We start from the raw sequence: 20,511 nt of genomic DNA, 5'->3' as shown, positions 1-20,511 counted from the left end.
TTCTACAGGTTTTATTTTAAATATTTATTCATCCTCAATCGGTTGTGTTAAAACTCTACGTACACGTATTTCTGAATATAAATTTGCCCTCGAATCTTATGGAACAATCAGCAAATATATCCAGTTGATCTAACTTGAACAACTAAGACTTACTCTGAGCTAGGTTAGATTAGTATTGTTTCATCTTGCTTACAATAATGCTATTAGAGATGATTGAACTTTCCGATCATCTTATTTCTACTAGTATATACAATAAAACCACATTATTTCTGGTTACCCAAATCGATACAGTAATGCTTGCTAATTTGTTCATTTGAAATGTTCTTTCCCAATCGGTTTGATTCTGTTCTGTTAAACGGTTCGCCAACGAACGGTAATATTGACATCTTGGCCCTAAGTTGCGACATTTTCACTCAAAATGCCTTCATGAATTACACATTTTCGAAAAAAAAACAAAATTTTAAACGGTGCATAAACACTGATTACACAATCGAACTTTATGGTATTGATCTACTACTGTTTGTGGGGTTAGGTATACGCTTCATCTATGCACTTAACATTCTGTGCTTTGCAACGCAGTTATCTTCAAATAAATTGATTCTATTCAGGATTTAACACAAAGTAGTGTCATTATAAAGTTTCAACTTTGTACTAAAAAGATTTCGTAAATAAAGAATCGCTATAGGAAATACGTTATCATTTCTAACATCGTAAATATTAAAATAGATTTAGCATTTATTTGAACACTGCAGATTTTTTCTCCAGTGAAAAATATAATCCACAGCAAATGTTTTTTTTTCAAATTCGTAGTGTCGAACGAGCTAGCATGTTTTTCATAGTGGCCATAGTGTAAAGGCTGTGACCCATAGTGATGCATTCGAATCAGATTAGTCAGATTGGTTTTCTGCCACCTACATATATTACGATGATCGATCATTTATTGGGGAACAATAAAAAAAAACTAGCATTTCATAAAAATTACGCAAATTTGATTTTTGAAATGCACAAAAAATCACAATCTATAAAGATACAACTATTATGAAAACTAAAATTTGGCATCTCAAAAAAGAAGCGAGGGCAAACTTAACGCACATAAATTTGATTTGCATGTTCGAAACAATAGCTTGAAATGAAGTATCTTAGTTTTAGTCTAATCTCTTTACATCGAGATTTAATTTCTGTAATTATACTATCTAGTAGTTTTGTTTTGTTGTTGCTATTTTTGTAATTTCTAGTAAAACGTAGAAAATAAACAATACACGAAAAAGCGTAGTCAAAACAAAGTTTCTGTCTCGACTCTGAAAATATTACGCCTTCGGTGCCCCCTATTAATCGATCTGTTTGCATCAACTGACACTAAACTTTACATGGACATCTTTCGTTTGCTTTTGATCCCAACGACGGGAGCAACGGGTTCATTACAAGGCGTAATCAGATCGTTCTGTCCCATAGGAACCGCCATAGTGGGTGGCATCCCACTGCTACTAAGATAGGTTGGAAGCGCATACATCGAGACATTTGCGAGCGGTAGAGGATCTAGTTTTTTGAACATTTTGATCTTCTGTTTCTCCGCCAGCACCGGAGACATCTGTTGATGCTTCGGCGTCGTTGGCAGGCTAATATAGTTAGACTGGCTGTTTTCGTTCGGAGACACTATGCTGGGACCACGAATTGAGCACTCTCTCAACATCATCAAGTGATCTAACTTGTCCACGGTAGCATTTAGTTCATGTTCCCAAACATCTTGCTCTTGTTGCTGGCCGTCACCTCCCTCAACCGGGCGTACGGCCAATGTTTTGACCTTCTGCCGCAGTAGCTCCAAGTTAAGATCCGCATCATTCATGTAATCATCGCTAGGATCCTTTTCGCTAACTGCGGAGCTCGTAGCTAGCGATGTACTTTCCACCGAATGGATCTCACATTTATCCAGCTCAGTCGATATGTCGGGCATATTACTGCTGTAATTGATGTAATTGCTACTACTGGCACAGGATGAACTCAATTTGATCGACAAGGTTGACGGGGGCAAATTGGACAGCTCAGCACCTACGCCCGGTTCTCGGGGTCCAGATGGTGCTGCCATGCTGAGATCGCCACGCTGTTTGTGAATCTCCTCGCTGATCTGCTCCAGGTTACGAAGAGCAGTTCCATAAGCGGTTTTAGCCGCACATATTTGATCCTCCAGCTGTTGGATGCGACCTTTTTGAGCCTCTAACTGCTCCTGGCACAGTTGTTTCTCATCAAAATATGGCCGTGATTTTTGGATGCTGCGCCGATTGCGCTCTTCTAATTGTTGTACCTAAAACAAAGAAGAATTTTGTTTAATACATTCACATAATGACGTGCCACTTCTACCGCTCAAAGCTTAAAAGCTAATATCAATTGAAGAGACCTACATTAGAGCCCACATTACGTATTCCAGCTGACCTACAAATTAGCCTCTAATTGCAAACCGGACGTAACATCGCGAGGGGCACTCGACGATTAGCATTGTTGATGCGGGTCTTCTCCCCTGCCGGGCGGTATGTCGGCGACTGCGATGATGCGTTTTCGCATTCACTGTGCCTAATTATATACTTATAGAGGAAGATGGGGTAAAACGCACATCCCGGGGCAAAATACACCGCTTGCGTAAATCGAAAATCACTGAAAAATTCTAGAAAAAGTAAACACCAGCCTGAAGTACGCCATAGTAAATATAAAGTTGTCAAAATTTGGTAACTGTGTATCCACTATATATGAAAAATCTACTTAATAATTCACATTTTTCTTCTTGGATCTTGCTGATCGTAATCGACAGCAGAAAAATCGTTCTGAAAACCTAATAATTGCCTAAAGCTATTTAACAGTTATGTGTCAAACAAAAAAAACACCTTAAACAGGCCAACGAGGGTACCCGGGTACCCACAAATTGAAATGCTCATAACTATGGCTTCCTTTAACCGATTTGGACATTTTTAGATATTTTGGATTCAGGAACTCGTCCGCTTTTTGATTTTGTACAATAGAACCGGAACAATGGGTCTGGTTTTTGGTAATCCGGATTTTCCGGAGTAATGTTTCAGTACTAGGATATGATTTGTAAATTTTAATAATGTCCTAGCAATATGAGTATCAAAACTTTTCAAATTGTCTCGGAAGTCTGTTTTTTTATTGTTACCGGACCCTATGACAATTTGAAAAATGGAATTGGAATGGAATGGCCACTCACGGCCCCACGGGAACCTGCTCCGGAATATCCGTTCCGGGGTCAAATCACCAAATGGTTCCAAAACCACGAGATACAGCCTACTGATGCAATTCCAAGAATTTTGATACCCATATTGCTAGTATTCCATTGAAGTTCGCAAATAGTACCCAGCACTGGAACCTGCTTCCGGAAACTCGGATTCCCGGGAACCGAATGAAGTAAACCGATTCATTTTTACCAAGTCTAAAAGTGGATGAGTTCTTGAATCCAAAACGGCCAAAAGTATCGAAATCGGTTGGATATTACCTTAGTTACGGGCATTTTAGTTTTGTGGGTACCCACGTCGGCCTGGAGCCCCTCCTCACTCCCACCCTTACTATATCAACAATATTATTAACCCAAAAGCTTAACTTAGTGAAGTTCTAAGATGTCACAAAGTTTCAATTTCCAGCTATGGATAAAACATAGGAATTTAATTAATTGAAACTTAAAAAGGTACCCGGGTACCGCGTCGGACACACAACGGTTAATGGCACACTTTTGTGAAATCCCGACAGAAAACAAAGCTAGCTACAACTCACCGAGCATTCTGCCCCGTTATTGCGGAGCGTTCTGCATCATTTGTGTAGTGCCCCGTTGTTGTGGACCATTTTCCCCCCGCACAGGTGAGTTTTTCTCCGCTTATTTTTCAAAGAGTATTTTTTACTGATTTTGAAAAATTGAATATTTTTCATGTTTTCTAATATTTTGCAAAGCATTATGATTGTGATTGCAGATGAAAATGTTGGTTAAGCGATATCATTAACTAAATTCTCCCAACTAATGTTCTACAGCTAAGTTATGATCATATTTCCTTAGGGGGTACGTTTTACTTCATCTTCCCCTACCCCTCCACCGCAGCATCATCGGTGATGATGATGATGATGAGCTTCGAAGCAAAACAATACCAACAAACAGTTCTTTCGATTTCTATGATGTTTTCGCTGAGCGCTACAATACCCATTACCGTGGTAACGAGCATGCCAATACGGTGGACCATTGTGAATTGAGTTATACGTTTGGGTAGGTGAGCCAAGTGGAATGTATCAAAGTGAAGTTTAAAAGAGATTTGAGCTTTTTGCAGCGGACTTGTGCAATGATCTAACGATCCACAATTCAATCGCCGATGAAATGAAAACTCTGTGTAGCCAATTTGTAACCCAGTTTTCACTGGAATTTCGTTTCGTCTATGATGCTTTTGAGTGATTCCAATTAAGTTGTTTTGCATATTGATGGATTGCACATTTATGATATTCTTTTGTTACACTTATTTCATAACAATTCATTGATATGAGCACTTATCGGTGCATACCCACTAATTTTCTCTAAGAAACTTAAGATCCCGTTTGCCGTACCTAATTTACTTGATCGATTATTACAGCTAGGATAAGCAGTACTGTTCAAGGACATTTTCACTAGTTCAAAAATAATATATATGGCGAAATCTGCCATTTATTGATGGCCACAAATCGAAACGTTGGCCATTATGCACAAACGGTTTTTACCAAATTCCCTTTTAGAGAGAAAAAAAAAATAAAGTGCGCTTGCTAAGCTAAACCAAAGTTATGATTCCAATATAAGTTCTCAGTGTCAAAATTTCTGTTCTATCGTGACGACAACCGTTTGCCGTTAGAATAAAACAAATAATTCATTTTTCTGGTCTTTGACGTAAGTGACAATACCTTATTTAAGGTGGTACCTCTGTCTCCCGTCATAACTCTGTTAACTGGCAAGCGACCACAAATCGACACCCTCCATCAGCTCTGTCACCCACCGAAGTGCGATGAGTAATGAGCTAATATTAAACACTAGACGATAATGAAAACCCGGGCCTTGGTATCTAGTGGGGAAGTTAAATAGATCAAATGTGTTGGGTGGCAGCTGCGATTATGTGTGATCTCGCTTTAGACGCAGCGTCGCCAATCCGATAATCATGTGTTCTTTCTGGGACGTCATCATTGCCCAGAGTTTTGTGCAGAGGACCGGAGTCCCAAGGGTTGTAGGTTCGAATTCTGCCTTTGAGGTGATTCGTTTTTCGATCTGTTTTCCCCGTTAGATACCACCAAAAAAGTCTTAAATAAAGCATTGGCAATTAAGTCAAAAGAATTGTTTGTGTACAACGACTGTTATAGAACCAATCCGGTCAGGACAGGTCGGGAGTGTTGCAACAAATGCAGAAATCGCCCAATACAACTGCAATACTGGCTACCAAGACAACACAGTACACACCTATACATTTGTTGATTCCGGGTCTCTCATCCCGAGCAAATTCTCATGGGTTCAAAACACCATATAACCACGTAGAAATACCATGAATACGGTCCGTGCCAAATTTTACTACCATCAGAACACCATAAAATGGGCTCGAAAACCCATGAATAAACCCGAATATGATTTTTATATGGAATCTTCCGGACCATGCTGATGGTGTTTTCATGGGTTGAACCCATTTCAAACACTATCAAAACACCATGCAGGCATGGGGATGAATTTGGACCATGAGCATAGGGGAGTTATGGGCTTTTCGTTTGCTCGAGATAACGTTGTTCGAAGAGAATTTGGCAGCCGAGTTGAACATGGAGTGACATACCCCTTGTGCATTACCCGTTGAATCATATGACAGCGTTCGTCCCTGTGTGATCATCAGCATGAGCAAAATTCGGCTAGTTCACATCTAGGACAGCGGTGATTGCTGCGAAGACGCGGTTCGGCTGGACAATCTTTGACGTTTCACTTTTGCTGTTGCACTCAAAAGCCCGACAAGGACATGCATACTGCATGGAGAGCTACTTCGCCCTTGACAGCCTGGGTATCACAGAACCTTCGAAAAAACTATTGTCCGCTAGTGACGAACGTGCACTGAAGATTCTACGGTCAAATAAGATAGTAAGCTATGGGCGATACACTACCAGTCTTTTGTGGATAAACGACGATATACGATTACAATAAGGCCATGGCTATCAGACGTTATCACTGACACGTGAACCTACTTTAGGTGAGACGTGAAAAAGGAAGAACGCTGCTTCCGTTTAGAAGGGCTGCATTCTAAGGCTAAAGGCTTCAGACCGGTGGAAACCTTTGCCGTCTGTGTTGTATAGGATTCGGGAACGTACAGTGAAGTTGAGGAAATGTTTCACCAGGTGAGGTCGAGGTGAACGAGGATGATCAACAAAGTCAAGGTTTTTTTTTCTTTCCACAATAAAGAAGCGGCCGAACCAAATGAATATGTTTTGAAGGTTCGGCGCATCTCGTTTGCGAAGTACCCAAACAAGAAGAATGCAGAACATGTTACTTTAAGGGGCTATCATGAAACGCTGCCTATAACCCCCACGGAAATTCATGTCGTGTAGCGACGCCACTGGAAATGTACCCTGACATACTAAAAATTATCGTAGAAAGGCCCATCCCAAGGACGATCCAACGCATCCTGAGGATACTTCGTCGTAAAGAAGCTCTGAGAATTACACTCAACAGGATTATCTTCTCCAACATTCAGGGAGAGTGATTACGGTTTGCCAAAGAACCCGCTCGGATTCCAGAAAGGGAAATCTACAGTGGACATTATTCGATCAACGACCGAGAAGCAGAAGACAAAGAAAAATCGATAATTTTCCGTAATAACGATAGACATCAAGAACGCGTGTCGCGTAATAGCGCGAGCTGGGAAACCATTGCATTGAATTCGGCCTGACCGTGACAATTCTTACGCAACATCCCACCTCTGCTGGTCAACACGTTCATCTCTCCAATTCGGTTTCACTGCAAGAGCTCGTCGAAAAACTTCCAGCAAATATAAAGATACAGTAGGCCCAACACCCATTCCTCTCCCACCCTGCAGATATTAAGTGATTGCATGACAGCTGTGGTAGCGTCTGTCAGCAAGGTAGCGTTATATTTGGGGAATCACGGTATGTCGAAGAAAAACAAGTTGAGAGAAACAGGATTTCTACATGTCCACACCGAAAAGATAGCACCCATGAGCGAAGTAAAAAAACAGATAAGATTTCTCTAAAACGTGTTTGGTATGCAGGAAAGCAGATCATCGAAAAAGTAAAAAAAGTGTGTAAAGTTTGCGCACTGTTGCATCGATTATTGCTGAAAAATCGTTTATTCTTTGAAGCTGTGTCGAATTTGTCTTTTGAGCGAGTAAAGACGCTATATAAAATACCCTTGTCCCATCCCAGGAGCTTAGGAGTGACATTAACTCTCTTAGTCAAGTCACTCCCAACAATTTACCAAACCCCCCTCAATGTGAAGCAGTCGGTACGGTTGTCCATGTTTCTTCCTTATTCAAAGTTCAAAATGATTCGCTGATTAAATTCTTCATTAGATGAATAGTTTGATTGCCGTATAATTTTGAATCAACTTCATTTTGTACGCTGCACAGTTGGCCTAGCCGCTTTAATGATTGCGTCACGTACCATATGTGCCACAAACTTTAATACTGACAAGAACAATTGTAGTCGAACGTTTGCAATTTTCTGAGATCCCTACATGTTTTGGCTGTATATGTGTAGACTAGATTAGATGCTGTGTCAAATTTGTCTTAATCCACATAGTCGTCGAGCATGTCGTTGTACAAATCGATGCGAGATAAACGGATGTCGATTCCGGCATCATCCATTACTACATACCGAAACATAGAGGGCGAAGAAGCCTACTGCGAATTTGTCTACCGAAAATCACAAATATCATCACTGTGAACAATCAATATTATTTCGGATTGTGCCGATTACCTTCCATGGAATGGCACAAACTGTAAATACTTTCACATTTATAGACGAAGGGTTGTCCACAACATTGATCTAGAAAAGTCTGATCGAGCAATTGGGCTTGAAAGGTCCAACGATTCCCTTGTATTTGAAATAGGACGGGCAGCATGTCTCTCTCGAAAGAAGATTCGCAGCTAGTTATACTAGAAGTGTCGGAGATCGATGGATAGAAACGAAACTCCCTGAAAAACGCCCGAACAATAAGTTGCCTCGAAGAGGCCAAGCTGAAACTGTTGATAGGTGTTCGAGACTTTTCGCTGGTTATTTCGAAGACTTTCGAGACTTTTCGCTGGTTATTGCTGCAAAATCGCGGCTTGGCTGGTCCGTTTACCGAAGTCTTTTCAATGCGCACGAGTCTTCCAAACTGTTTAACTTCCACGTTTGCGAGTGCGAGAGAATATCTTCGGAGGACAGCGGTGTGAAATCAATTATTGCATTGGAACCCGAAAGTGAAAGAGGGTTCCAAAACGACGGTTCGAGTGGGTAACCAGTTCAATACCGGGTTGCTATAAAAGCATGATCACATCGAGCTACCAGACAGTTACTTGATAGCTCTGTGCGACGGATAAACTGCGTAAACTGCCGATCCCAGGCGGATTTGGTATCTTCCGTTAGAAGCAGTTACTAATCTCAACCAACCGGGAAAAGTAAGACAAATATGGGGCGCGGCTGCCAAGATAGACGGCATTTCTCTAAACTCGGTCCTCCTGCCCGGGCCCGATCTATTGACGCTTTTGCCAACTGTTTTTTTTCGATTTCGACAATCCTCGATGGCAATACCCAGTGCTATCAAGATGTTCCAATTCCACGATTCCAACAAGCATTCTCAACGCTTTCTGTGGTGTAAAAATCTAGGTAAGAATCCCGACAATTTTTCTGATGGATGTCGTAACCTTCGGAGCAACCAGTTCGCCAGCTTCAGCACAGTTTGTTAAAAACAAAAATGCGATGGACTTCTTCGACAAATTCCCGCGGGCAATGCAAGGAATTTTTAAAGGCTACTACGTGGATGATCGCCTGGGTAGCTTAAGACGAAATCTGTTGCCAACGAGATGTGTCTGATCCGTGCTAAGGGAGCGTTTGCCATCCAAAACTGGGTCTCGACCAGCAGTTTTAGACCACCTTGGTGAAGTGCCAAATATAGAAGCAAGATACCTAGCGTCGGGGAAAGTTTCCGTTACTGAACGCATACTAGGCATGCTTTGTCACCCGATTGAGGATGCATTTTCTACCTCCTTCAATTATGGCAACAGAGCGATAGTGGAAGCAGACATGAGTCCAACAAAGAGACAATAACTGTGATGGGCCTATTGGATACTCTGGACAACAAAAATGAGTGAAGATGGGGAGAAGAATTACGCCCTTATTTCCTTCATCAAGAGGAGCTACCGTCCGCTTTAATAGATTTTGGACATTTTTCTAGTTGGAATCGTCTTTTATGAACAGTTACCTATGTGGCACGAGCGCTAACTGGTGGGTGGTACATAAAAAGTGAGAAGACTACATGAAATCGAACTTACTCATGAAAAGTTACGGGACGGATAAAATTTGGTATGGAAGTTGGTGCAAACGGAGGTCTATGAGCTAGTACTTTTGGCCAAAAACGAGCTTTTGCCCAAGGACGACCGGGTAGAAAAAAATTGAAATCAAGTGACCTTTACACATTGACCCTAAGATTAGATGGAGATGGTATCATACGTTTAGACGGGCGCATAGAAGCGGCTAAAGGGGAATCGTGGAATGTTAAGTATCCAGTGATTCTTCCAAAATCTCAAATCTGTGACAAGACCAAGACTGTTATCAAAAAGGTAGCAAATGGATGTCAATGGTGTCAGGTTCAGAAAGCACGTCCAGCTATTCCACGAATGGCACAATTGCCTGCATCTCGATTATCGCCCTGGATACGCCCATTTAGTTTCGTCGGCCTGGACAATTTTGGACCAATCCTGATAAAAGTCGCAAGGTCTAACGCAAAAAGATGGGTCTCATCAATCACATGCCTCGCCATTCGTGCGGTGCATTTAGAAGTTGCCTATGAATTGTCTAGACAGTTCTGCATTTGATGTATCCGACGCTCTGTGCGTTGTTGGGGGCCCCCGCCCTTCGAATCCCATTCCGACAATGGACGAAGCTTTACTGGAGCCGATCGTATCCTAAAATTTTAGATTTAATACTTCGAGACTGCTTCAGCAGAAACCTTTACTAATGCTTGCAAGAAGTGGGTGTTCATTCCCCCTTCTGCGCCTCGTATGGGGGGCTCGTGGGAACGTAAGGTAAAATCCGTCAAAATAGCCCTGATTAACCTTCCGTAGGATCGCTAATACAGCAATGACGCGTTCCATACGATGCTGGTTGAGGCCGAATATATTGTGAACAGTCATCCGTTGACATATTTGCCTCTCGATTCTGTAGAGCAGGGAGCTTTAAACGCAAACCACTTTCTGCTTGACAGTTCAAATGGCATCAAAATACTTGTGCTAACAGTGAATGAACGCAGTATTCGTAACGCTTGGAATCTGATCCAAAGACGTTTAAATTGTTTTTGGACACGAGAGATACGCGAATATCTTCCAACGCTTACGAAACGTACAAAGTGGCTTGGATAAGTAAAACCTATTAAGCCTAGAACCTTAGTAGTGATCGTTGATGATGCCCGGAGAAACGGTTGGGTACGTGGTCGAATTCTGGAGGTAGTCGGTGGAACATACGGTAGGGTACGGCAGGCAGTAGTCCAGACGTCCGGAGGGCTTATCCGTCGCCCAGTATCTTAACCAGTTGTGTTAGATGTAAGCAATGACAGTAAACCTGAGTCTACCATTCACCGTTACGAGATGGAGAATGTTGCTACAGGAACAACACAACCGGCAGCACTGCTTGACGAATCCGGCAGACAGTGACCTGTGTCTTTTGGTACGTCATATGAAAACGAAATGCCGGTAGAACATAGAGAAGCGTAGTGTCTACTGTATAGAGACAACTGTACCAAAAGATAAAGCCACAGTGAATTTACAACTAATTTCTTAGCTGCTGTTTAGCTTTTCAACGGTAGGATTAATTTATAAGAATCCTATTGAATTATAATCTAATAAGCATCCTAGCAGATGAAAACGAAATAATCGATTACTGATGGCCAAAGAAACCACATGGTTTATTGAAATTGAACACTATTTCGTACATTAACTTATTTATATTATTTAAAACCATTTTCCTAATCAAACCTGTTTTTATACCTTGAAGCTTTTTGAATGAATAATTGTTTTCAAAATAGTGTGCTTTGTTCTACCCGAACACGAGCGAAGTCACGCAGTACCTTCAGGCTCATGGGCATACGAGTCTTGGTCGCGTACAGAACCACCGCATCGGAAGCTGTCTGCGTTATCGCTGGAATGTTTCTATATACAATTTACAATAAGGTACAACCGGAAGGTGACCAGGAGAATTCGGAAATTGCTAAGAGCTAACTCGATAATCAAGAGGTAGTAGAATTGAGATTTGAGAGAAGCTAAATAGCTCAAGAAAGAAAACAAGATATTAATTTACTGAATTCAGATCATCAGTTGCAAGAAAAAATTGCCGCCCGATAAATACAGTAATGCAGTGCATATACGACAACAAGCTAGCAACACTTCTATGTTGAGGAAGCAGCCTTGCGAGGATAGTAGTGAAGAAATGTGATTTGATCGAGTTGATCGGCATTTTCGTAGATTTGGGAAAAAATACAAACGGCTAATACAAAAGACGAACCGCAAAAGTCGAACTACTCCCGAGACAACGTGAACATGGGAGGAAGAGGATATGATGAAACAAAGTATTGCAGTAAGAATCCGACACTACCATGTGTCTGTGGTGTGTGGTGTCATTTGAAAATCTCCTCTTTATAAAAAAATACAGTTATTGTTCAAATTTGTCGGACTGAGTCGATTGGTACACAAGACTTGGCCCTCCGAGCCTTGGAAATTTTATTCGATATTTGAGCTGTGTGTATATCTTTTATCTATATGGAAGGAAAAAACAACCCCATCCCCATGATCCAATTCTACGTACGAGCCTGAATCTGCGAATTTTTTTACAATTCCATTGTACGGTAACATACGGTTTATACGAAATGATTCGCCATACATCATTGTAGTCAACCACAGAATTGCTTCGATACAAGTAAATATATTCAGTAGGTGGTGGTTTACTAGTGATTCTCTCTCAAATTAGAATTTTCTCTGTTTCCATACACACAATCGACATAACCTGCTCAATTTATTTATCTTGATACCTACTAGTGACCTTCGTCATATGATCATTATATGTATGCGGCTTCGCCAGAACGCACAACAATGTGACATCAATTTAAACAACCAAGCTGCTTCATAAAATGTGTGTGTGTGTTCTCTTATGTCGGTTTACAAACATTAAATCCCGTCACATTGTTCTAAACCACCAGCCGAACAAACGTAACTGGAGCGTAAAAAGAATGATATACGGACGTGTTAACTGTTCATAAATATGTTGACTGTAGTCAACGGTACAGTTTCGAGTCTTGAAAGTATACCTAATCCTGTTAGCCGGTCAGGCAGTGCGGAATTAGAACTAAGGCACTGTTAATATTGCTTCATTACCACCTGGGACATTTGAAGAGTTTTAAAGATCACTTTTAAATTTAACAAACGAGCTGATAAAAAGCTTCAAATGGCTTCGTTCGGAGCAAAGCAGAAAGCCCAGAAGCATTAGTGCGCATTTTTTGATTCATGACGTTATTGAATACGTATGCATTATTGGTCAAAATTTCGTTTCATATTCAGTGGCTCGTATGACAGTCATTGAGAGGTTTCACACATTTATTGCATAATTTGATATGTGTAATTATAGACTGTCTTTTTTCCACACTTCCATTTAACCAGCTGTTTCCTGCAACACCAACGAGGATACCTCTTTTCAAAGCGTGAGAATATCTGATACCTTTCGCCGCCGCAATCCTTAGTAGTGCAGAGTGCCCTTTTTTCGGCAGTATCGAATAACAGCAAAACGTGCCTGGCGAACAAAAAAAACTGCATATCAGGTTCCTATATGGTTACAGCTCGATGCACGTGAGCAAGCAGCTGATCAAGCATCTGTAGGCCTGTATGCAAACATGTTGCTACATTTTTGTAGCCAGGAGAGCTCGAATTCTCCTGCTGGTGAAATTACGCACTGTGTGGTCGGTTTCGCCGAGTACCTGACTCTGCCTGGAAATAAGTATCTGCAAACAAAATACCGATACCACATGGTACAAAATTCCACAACCAATTGCATAAATAGTTAGCAGTTGTCTCAGTTGCACATAGGTACCGCTGCAACCCTGTACACGCCTCACAACACCAAACATACACTGGCCATAACACTCAAGCGGCAGAGAAGTGCTACAGAGTGAAAGTAAATTTGCGCTACGCGTGACTGGGGAAGAAATGGTTTAAAACTACATAACCTACGTTAAGTTTCGATCTATGCCCTAGTCAGTTTCGATCATTCGAAATGGGAGTGGATTTGGTCACGAACTGCAGGAATATTGCAATTATTCAATTAGCATTGAATCAATATCTAGGAAGTGCTATATGACCAATATACATTGTATAGGATAACCGTTTCATTTCGGGTGACTATTCAGTACAAAGGCCTCTCAATTGCACAAGTGTTTGCATATTGATTTTTTTCTGCAGGTAAAAAAAATACCTGTTCTAAAAAGCATGCTTTGCTGTCCCCGAAACATAGCACATACACAAAGCGTAATAAGTTCAGCACACAAAAACCATTTGCGTCATGCACCGGCGACTTTTGGAGCTGGTTTCGGTAGGGACAGCAGCTCGATCAAAGCGAAATAACAAAATTTCCAACAGAACGTCATTTTCGTAATAAGTCGTGTTACGACAAAATAAGGAAAAGTATTAACAAGATATAATTTCGGTAACATGTTCTTATGATCTTCTGAGCGGAAAAGTATGCAACCGATAATAATTTATTTAAAAGAAGTACAACAAGGGACTAACAATTCATCAATTAATTATCAGCTCGATTTTTGAAAGTTTGCTGGCAAAATAAATGAAACACCGCTACAAATGTCGGCTTCAGCGCGTAGAGGAAAGAAAACCTATTACAGCCAACAACATAACCTGCCGCGATTTTACTTTCGTTGAACTTTACTGCTTGCCTATCTGTAACCTCGGTTAGTGCCCTTACGGTATCCACTCCTATCTCTTACGTGTTCCACATTGTATACAACATATTAATTGAAACAAATTCACAGAGCGTGATAGCAAATTATGTACAATTCACAAACAATGAAAATGCAATAATGTTATCAATAATTCTTGTCCAAATTAGTTTCCTAACAAACTTAATAATAATCCATTCCGACAGGTATAACCCATACTGTTTCATACTGTTTGTTGAAAGTTTGCAGAGAGGCTAATCTGATTGGCTAGATAGTCGTTAGAAAGATATCATAACTCACTTTCAGTTCTGCTTCTTGGAAAATTTTCGCTTTCTTCTGATGTTCGGTACCACTTTCCGTCTTCTGCTTTTCAGCGTCCGTCACCTGAAAAAAGAGAGTTTGATATTTATTTATGTGATTATTTAACAGCGAGAAAGGGTTTTTTATTAGGCTGGTTGATGATTAAGAGAATAACGTTGTTACTCAAGGTACCCGAGAAAATGTGTTATATTCACGTAAATTTTATCTTGCGTTTCGTTTATAGTATGTGCAGTGCACATGATCGCAAATCAGTCCCATAAAGCTAGTAAATCTCATAGAAAAAGAGACAAATATGCGATAATGGGCAGTATACATATTATCTAATCACAAAATTTAAAAAAGAAGATCTAAAGTAATACTGACCACAGTTTGAGAATAACTACCCTACATTATTAATTGCCAAGTTAAGCACATTTCATTACGTGCATAATCATATTGTAGCATGTTTCACTGGATTTTCGGCTTTTGCGTTCGATTGCGAAACGATTTTGTTCACCCACATACAAAATCCTTTTGCATTATTCGACCTTCTCAAAGATCCATTAAAGATTCCAGACACGGAAGCCAGGAGCCATTTGTTTTCAAAAGAAACGTAAAACTTTAAGTATCCAATAATCCTGATTAAAGTTATTTAAAACATTCAATTAGCTCAGCTTAGTTGACCGCCCGTGAGTTTCCCGTGATTGATCAAGACCTGTTGAAATTGTATATTGAACCAATTGTATGGTACTTGGTAGTAGTACATCATACTCAACGTGCAACCTTAAGAGACTAAGATTATTGTATGATCAATAACAAGGTCAATTTTGGGATGGAAAGCAATATTAGTTCAACATTTGTGGTTATTAGTTAGAGTTTATCGAAGTGTTTCTGAAAAGTCGGTTCCTACATCTGGAGTTCCTGCCTGCCTCTACTGGACCACCTCCCGGTCAAAGTAGATTTGTCGGTAGACGGTTCCAGAGTTTTTTTTTATTACTGGTTTATTTTTACACACCTACAGACCGCTTGCCACACAAAAAACTTTTTGTGTAATTCGACAGCTTCATCTTGGGCCAATTCAAAAAAAATCCTACTTGAAAGTATTCTTTTTTAAAATACGGTTTTAAAAACCAAGCCTTTGAGAGTTATACCTTGGCGTGGAAGAGCCAGTATATTAATATATGATGTTAGTTAGTGTAGAAATAGAATTCATCATTTAGGGCTGTAGTGCATCCGCCAGAAGAAACCTAAAACGTTGGTACACAATCGGGAATAGCGAATCAGAAAAGGTCTATATGTCAGTGATTCACTCAAAATAGAATGGGTAGAGGCTGTGAAATCTTAAGGTCCGTCCAGGTTAAGTCTTCGGTACGGATATTGATCCTTGACCTAGCACGTTGTAAGTCGATAAAGTTATTTAACACATTCAATTAACGAAAAAATAACAATATTTTGAATCAAGGTGTGTTTTAATTTTCGTTTCCCTAAATTTGATCTCCGCCCCTCCTCTTGCTTTGTTGTTTCGCTCCGGTGCTCCCATACACAATTTCACGAATTCTATCATGCTACAAATTTACAGAATAGGTAATAGAGAAAAGATTAGACAAATCCAGGTTATATTTATAATAACCAAGTGTTGAAAAAATAATACGTTAACTTATTGGCGCTTGTACTTATAGCTCTATTCACGGTTTTCGCTAGAAAATAGCTCATTTTTCAAGGTCAACAATTCTAAAATGGGCAAAAACTAACAAGCCATTCGTTATCTAAATGAAATTACTAGAAAAATGCTCTAAAGGCAAGAAAAATCAGGACACCCCAAGGATTCCCTCTATCAAAATAGTTACAGTTAAGATTGTCTGATTCTACCATCAAATGCATTAGAATTTTTTTCGGATTTGCACGCGAGATTAAAAACTTATTTACTTACGGTTTTGCAAACTTATTGAAATACATACAGGTAACAATAGCGGATGTTCGTTGACATGTATTCCTGCAATGCTCAAAATCATTACTAGCGAATATTCTAACGCTCAGTCACAAAATCTATATTTTTCCCAACGATAAAAACTCATCACCATTTTTAGTTTTAGGTGCTCTACAGGTATGACACTATTTACGATTAAAAATACGTTATGAAATATTATTTAAATTTAATCGTCTCAGTTTGTTTTTCTATATTTGTCAAAAAATGTTAAGATTGTAAAGCAGATAGAATTATGTGTAATTGTTGTACAGGGTGGGCCGGGGACTTGGCGCAAAGTTTGGGGAAGGGGCGAAGAATAATACTTCTACCCTACTTGAAGCTCGGAATAGTCCAAATCATTATATTACACTTAATTTCAAGCATTGCGGAATACAAAATATCATTTATAATGTTGGTGACTGTTTCCTCAACGTTAATCGCGAACTTGCTGGATACAATTATGTATTGTTTCGTGAAGTTTTGAGCTAATCTAATATCTACGTGTTTTGCTAACTGCCGTTACACACATATTTGTCCCATTTCCTATATAGGTAGGAGTGCCCTAATTCATCCTAGCTCCTGTGTTCATCCCACCCATTTGAATACATTTGTTAGACCAGGATCTGCTATCTCTATCCTACACACTAGATCAAATAGTAGGATGAATAAGGGTACGTTATACTCAAATTTTTGTTTCGCTCAAACGCGAGTATTTTACATTTTCCAAGCCAAATTTTTTAGGTTACTCCTTCTTAGGAACGAAGTATGGATGCTGATACCTATTTAAGCGCAATCCTATTACTGTAAGCTGAGTTACAATCGAAATAGTATGACAGCCTGACTAATGAGCTCAATAAGGGCTCGTCTACCCTACGTGAAACAATTATGTGTTTAATGGTAACGCTAAAACACAAACAATAGTACACATCCAAATCCAGAACTTTACTTATTTGCATGAAACAGTTGAATGTCGTATCTGCTGCGATCGAATGATTCATCGAAACATTCTGATTTAAATGGAAGCAAAGGAGCTTTTCCACGCATTGAGAGTGAACGGTGATCCCCCAGATCAATGAGTGCTAAAAAGAATTGAAATGAAAACACAAACGTCTGTTAATTATCATAAACACAAACCGCCTTTCAGGCACGGCTCAGTGCTATATAAGACGGAGAGAACAAACAACAGCTGGAAAGCCCTGTTCTGATCCGCGTCATGAAATTGTAATGCAAATAACCACATCACTGCACTCAGCCCGACTTCAATAACGGTTGATGTCAGAAGTCATCGGCGTTGGAGCAAATGCTGGTACATAAATAAGCCGGCAGTCGCCAAGCGTAACCGAAACAAGGTGCTGGAATACAATAAACTATCACTTTAAACAAGGGTGGTACAACTGACGAAATTCCACTGGTTGAACATGAATATGCTCGCACCAGTACGTTTGATTTCAGTGATGGCATTTCACAGCTTGTATTAACACTTTTCTTTCAACTGAACATAGAACCGGCTGGATAATTTGCAACGGGGTGGAACACGTATACGTTTCCGGTGTAGAGCGTGAAGTAACAAAAAAGGCAAGCTTTGCGCGTACACTGGGAAATAACCTTATTGGTATGAAAGTGACTTGTACTTACTTGCGCTTCCATACTTGTCATGGGGTACAGTTCAATTCGTGATAAGAATAATTTGTGTCAAATATACATATTCAAAACATATCAGTACAAACAATGACAGTACTTTTTCAGTTCAAAGCGGTGAAACGAAACTATACAAAAGTAAAGGAAAGAATCAATACTCTAATTATGGCCTCAACAACACTAAAAAAATTGAAGCCCCGCTGTTTGTTTATAGTTTTATTTTAAGTTCGATAGTAAAAACTAACGACCATACCTTTATCGTGGCGTGATTCAGCATTTCCTGCCACGCGTTATCGAACTGCCACTCCTGTGAGTTGCTGAGGAAGCGCTGTTCCGCCAGGGCAACTGTTTCCTTGGCTGCCGCGTGGATCTCGTTTGCCCGCTGGTACTTGATGGCCGCTGCCTGACATTCCAGCTGAGCTGATTTGGCCTTCTCCAGCGCTTCGAAGTATGGCCGTGCCCTGTCGATGCAGCTGCCGAGTTTCTTGGAAGACAGTTTCAGTCGCCGGGTGGATTCGTTCATCAGTATTCGGAAGGTTGACTTCGCTTCCTGGAATTGGAGATTGAAAGGGCGGTGGTTAGTGGGTGTTTTTAATAGGAATGGATCTGTAAACAGTAATGTCCCAACTGTCCACTGCTGATTTCAAAAAGCAATTTTAAAATGTGTTTTTCTCTGTTCAGATACATATAAAGAAATATAGAGTTGTAATGTAACAGAATTAAAACAACATCGCTGAGAGCTGCATTGATAATTTGATGATTCACAGACAAGTAGAATACTAATGTACACAAGCTACATTATTATCGTTCTCTTGACACGAGATCTTTTGTATTTAACAATGCTGATCTAAAAACGATGTGGAATGTAAGCTATTGTACTATGACGCAACTCAAATTAACGAGACTTGAGAATACTAAAACGAAATGAATTAACATATAATGGCATTCTCAATGAATGGTCGATTCCAGATATTCCCTCACTGTTCAAGCTAACAAAAAGATTCTCTGTTCATGAAGTTTTTAAACAGAGATTGTGTGAAGAAACTAATCTCTAGTTCAGAAAAAGTTATCTTTCCGCATACTTATATTATTATAAATGTTTTTTTCACGTTACTCGCAATATATCAAAGCCTAATTTTAGGTGTACATAATACTAGTGCAATTAGTGAAACTCAAAGTAGAAGTATATTACGAAATTCATCAAGGATTTAGTGAATGGATAACCTTCTCTTTCCCTACCCATCGACCAATTTGTTTTCTTACAACGCAACAACGCTAGTCTCACTTCTTTCGTGAACACAAAAATGCTTCATCATTTGCATGCTTCAATCGTTTAGGGATGGAAACTTGTCATAGCTCAACCACCATCGTAATTATCACTCAAACGAAAAAAATGTCTTGACCTTTACCCTACACCTTGGTAATAGAATTCAATGAAACTTCGTCTGATTAAATAAATTTGTTTACTTATAGCTTTTTGAAATTAATACGAATTGTTATTAGAGAAGACCTGATATTGATATGTTCGTGTCATTTTCATTAAATCAATAAAGCGATCTGAGTCAATTCGGACCTAATAAGGGTTTATGAGCTATAGAACTAAAATGTGCCAACACTGTCAAAAATTAATTGAAAATTCCAGGAAATTTCTCATGTATTGCGTCTTGTTACTTGAAATATTCCACGCTTTCAGTTATTTTGGAATATTTAGGTAAATTGTTGTATTAACGAATGTAATTTAGATCGAATCTGACACCCGTTTAAATTTTCTGTCGTTATTGAGAATTCAAATCCCTTTCGTTTTAAAAAGCGATCCGTCATAATGTAGAATAGGGCTGAAAAATCATATGCCCAACAATATATGCACGGCGAAAATTCTGATTACCTTCTTCTTACACCGCCGTCTGTCTGCGCATCCACATCCTTCTCAATCGACTAGTGAACAATGAATAAAGCACTTAGCACAAAAATACATGCGGGACATCTACAACCTCCCAATATTCGATTGGATCTGAAATAGACCATCGAATTTCGGGTTTTCCGCGTCACTTTCAAAAGTTTTTGCGTTATTCATAGAGGTCATACAAACATCGAAATTTAATACAAAATTGGTGAATATTTTTCCAACTGATTAGTGCTAATATAATGTAATTCCGTTCAGTACAACGACAGTTATTAACGTTCAAAAGCAATCCTTTCTGAATCGTCCGAAATTTTTAAAAGGGGCCTCTATATTGAAAGATAAGCCGTAGTCGCGACAAAAGAATATGAAAAATTTGTATTAAGAATCCGTGTGGCAGCGTTGCACTAGGATGTTGATAACAGTCTATTATGATTCTCCGGACAAAACCAGCCTAGAGGCCGTGTGGTATCCGGCGTGTTGATGTATCTCAACCAAGAATTGACCCGTTGGGTTCCAGCTCCGCTG

General features: G+C 39.7%; 1 protein-coding gene across 1 annotated transcript in view; it reads right to left on the bottom strand.

The window, feature by feature from the left end:
* The window catches only part of LOC131689297 (SH3 domain-binding protein 5 homolog), a 52,989-nt gene continuing 32,478 nt past the window's right edge, over positions 1 to 20,511 (bottom strand). Inside the window, exons 3-5 of the mRNA XM_058974283.1 lie at positions 18,337 to 18,633; positions 14,480 to 14,563; positions 1 to 2,299 (exon numbers count right to left, since the gene is read on the bottom strand). Coding sequence (XP_058830266.1) covers positions 1,364 to 2,299; positions 14,480 to 14,563; positions 18,337 to 18,633 — 1,317 coding nt within the window. The 3' untranslated portion in view covers positions 1 to 1,363. The remainder of the gene's footprint in view (positions 2,300 to 14,479; positions 14,564 to 18,336; positions 18,634 to 20,511) is intronic.

Source organism: Topomyia yanbarensis, chromosome 3 (genome assembly GCF_030247195.1).
Source record: "Topomyia yanbarensis strain Yona2022 chromosome 3, ASM3024719v1, whole genome shotgun sequence".
Taxonomy (NCBI): Eukaryota; Metazoa; Arthropoda; class Insecta; order Diptera; family Culicidae; genus Topomyia; species Topomyia yanbarensis.
This window is presented reverse-complemented; position numbering and strand designations above follow the sequence as displayed.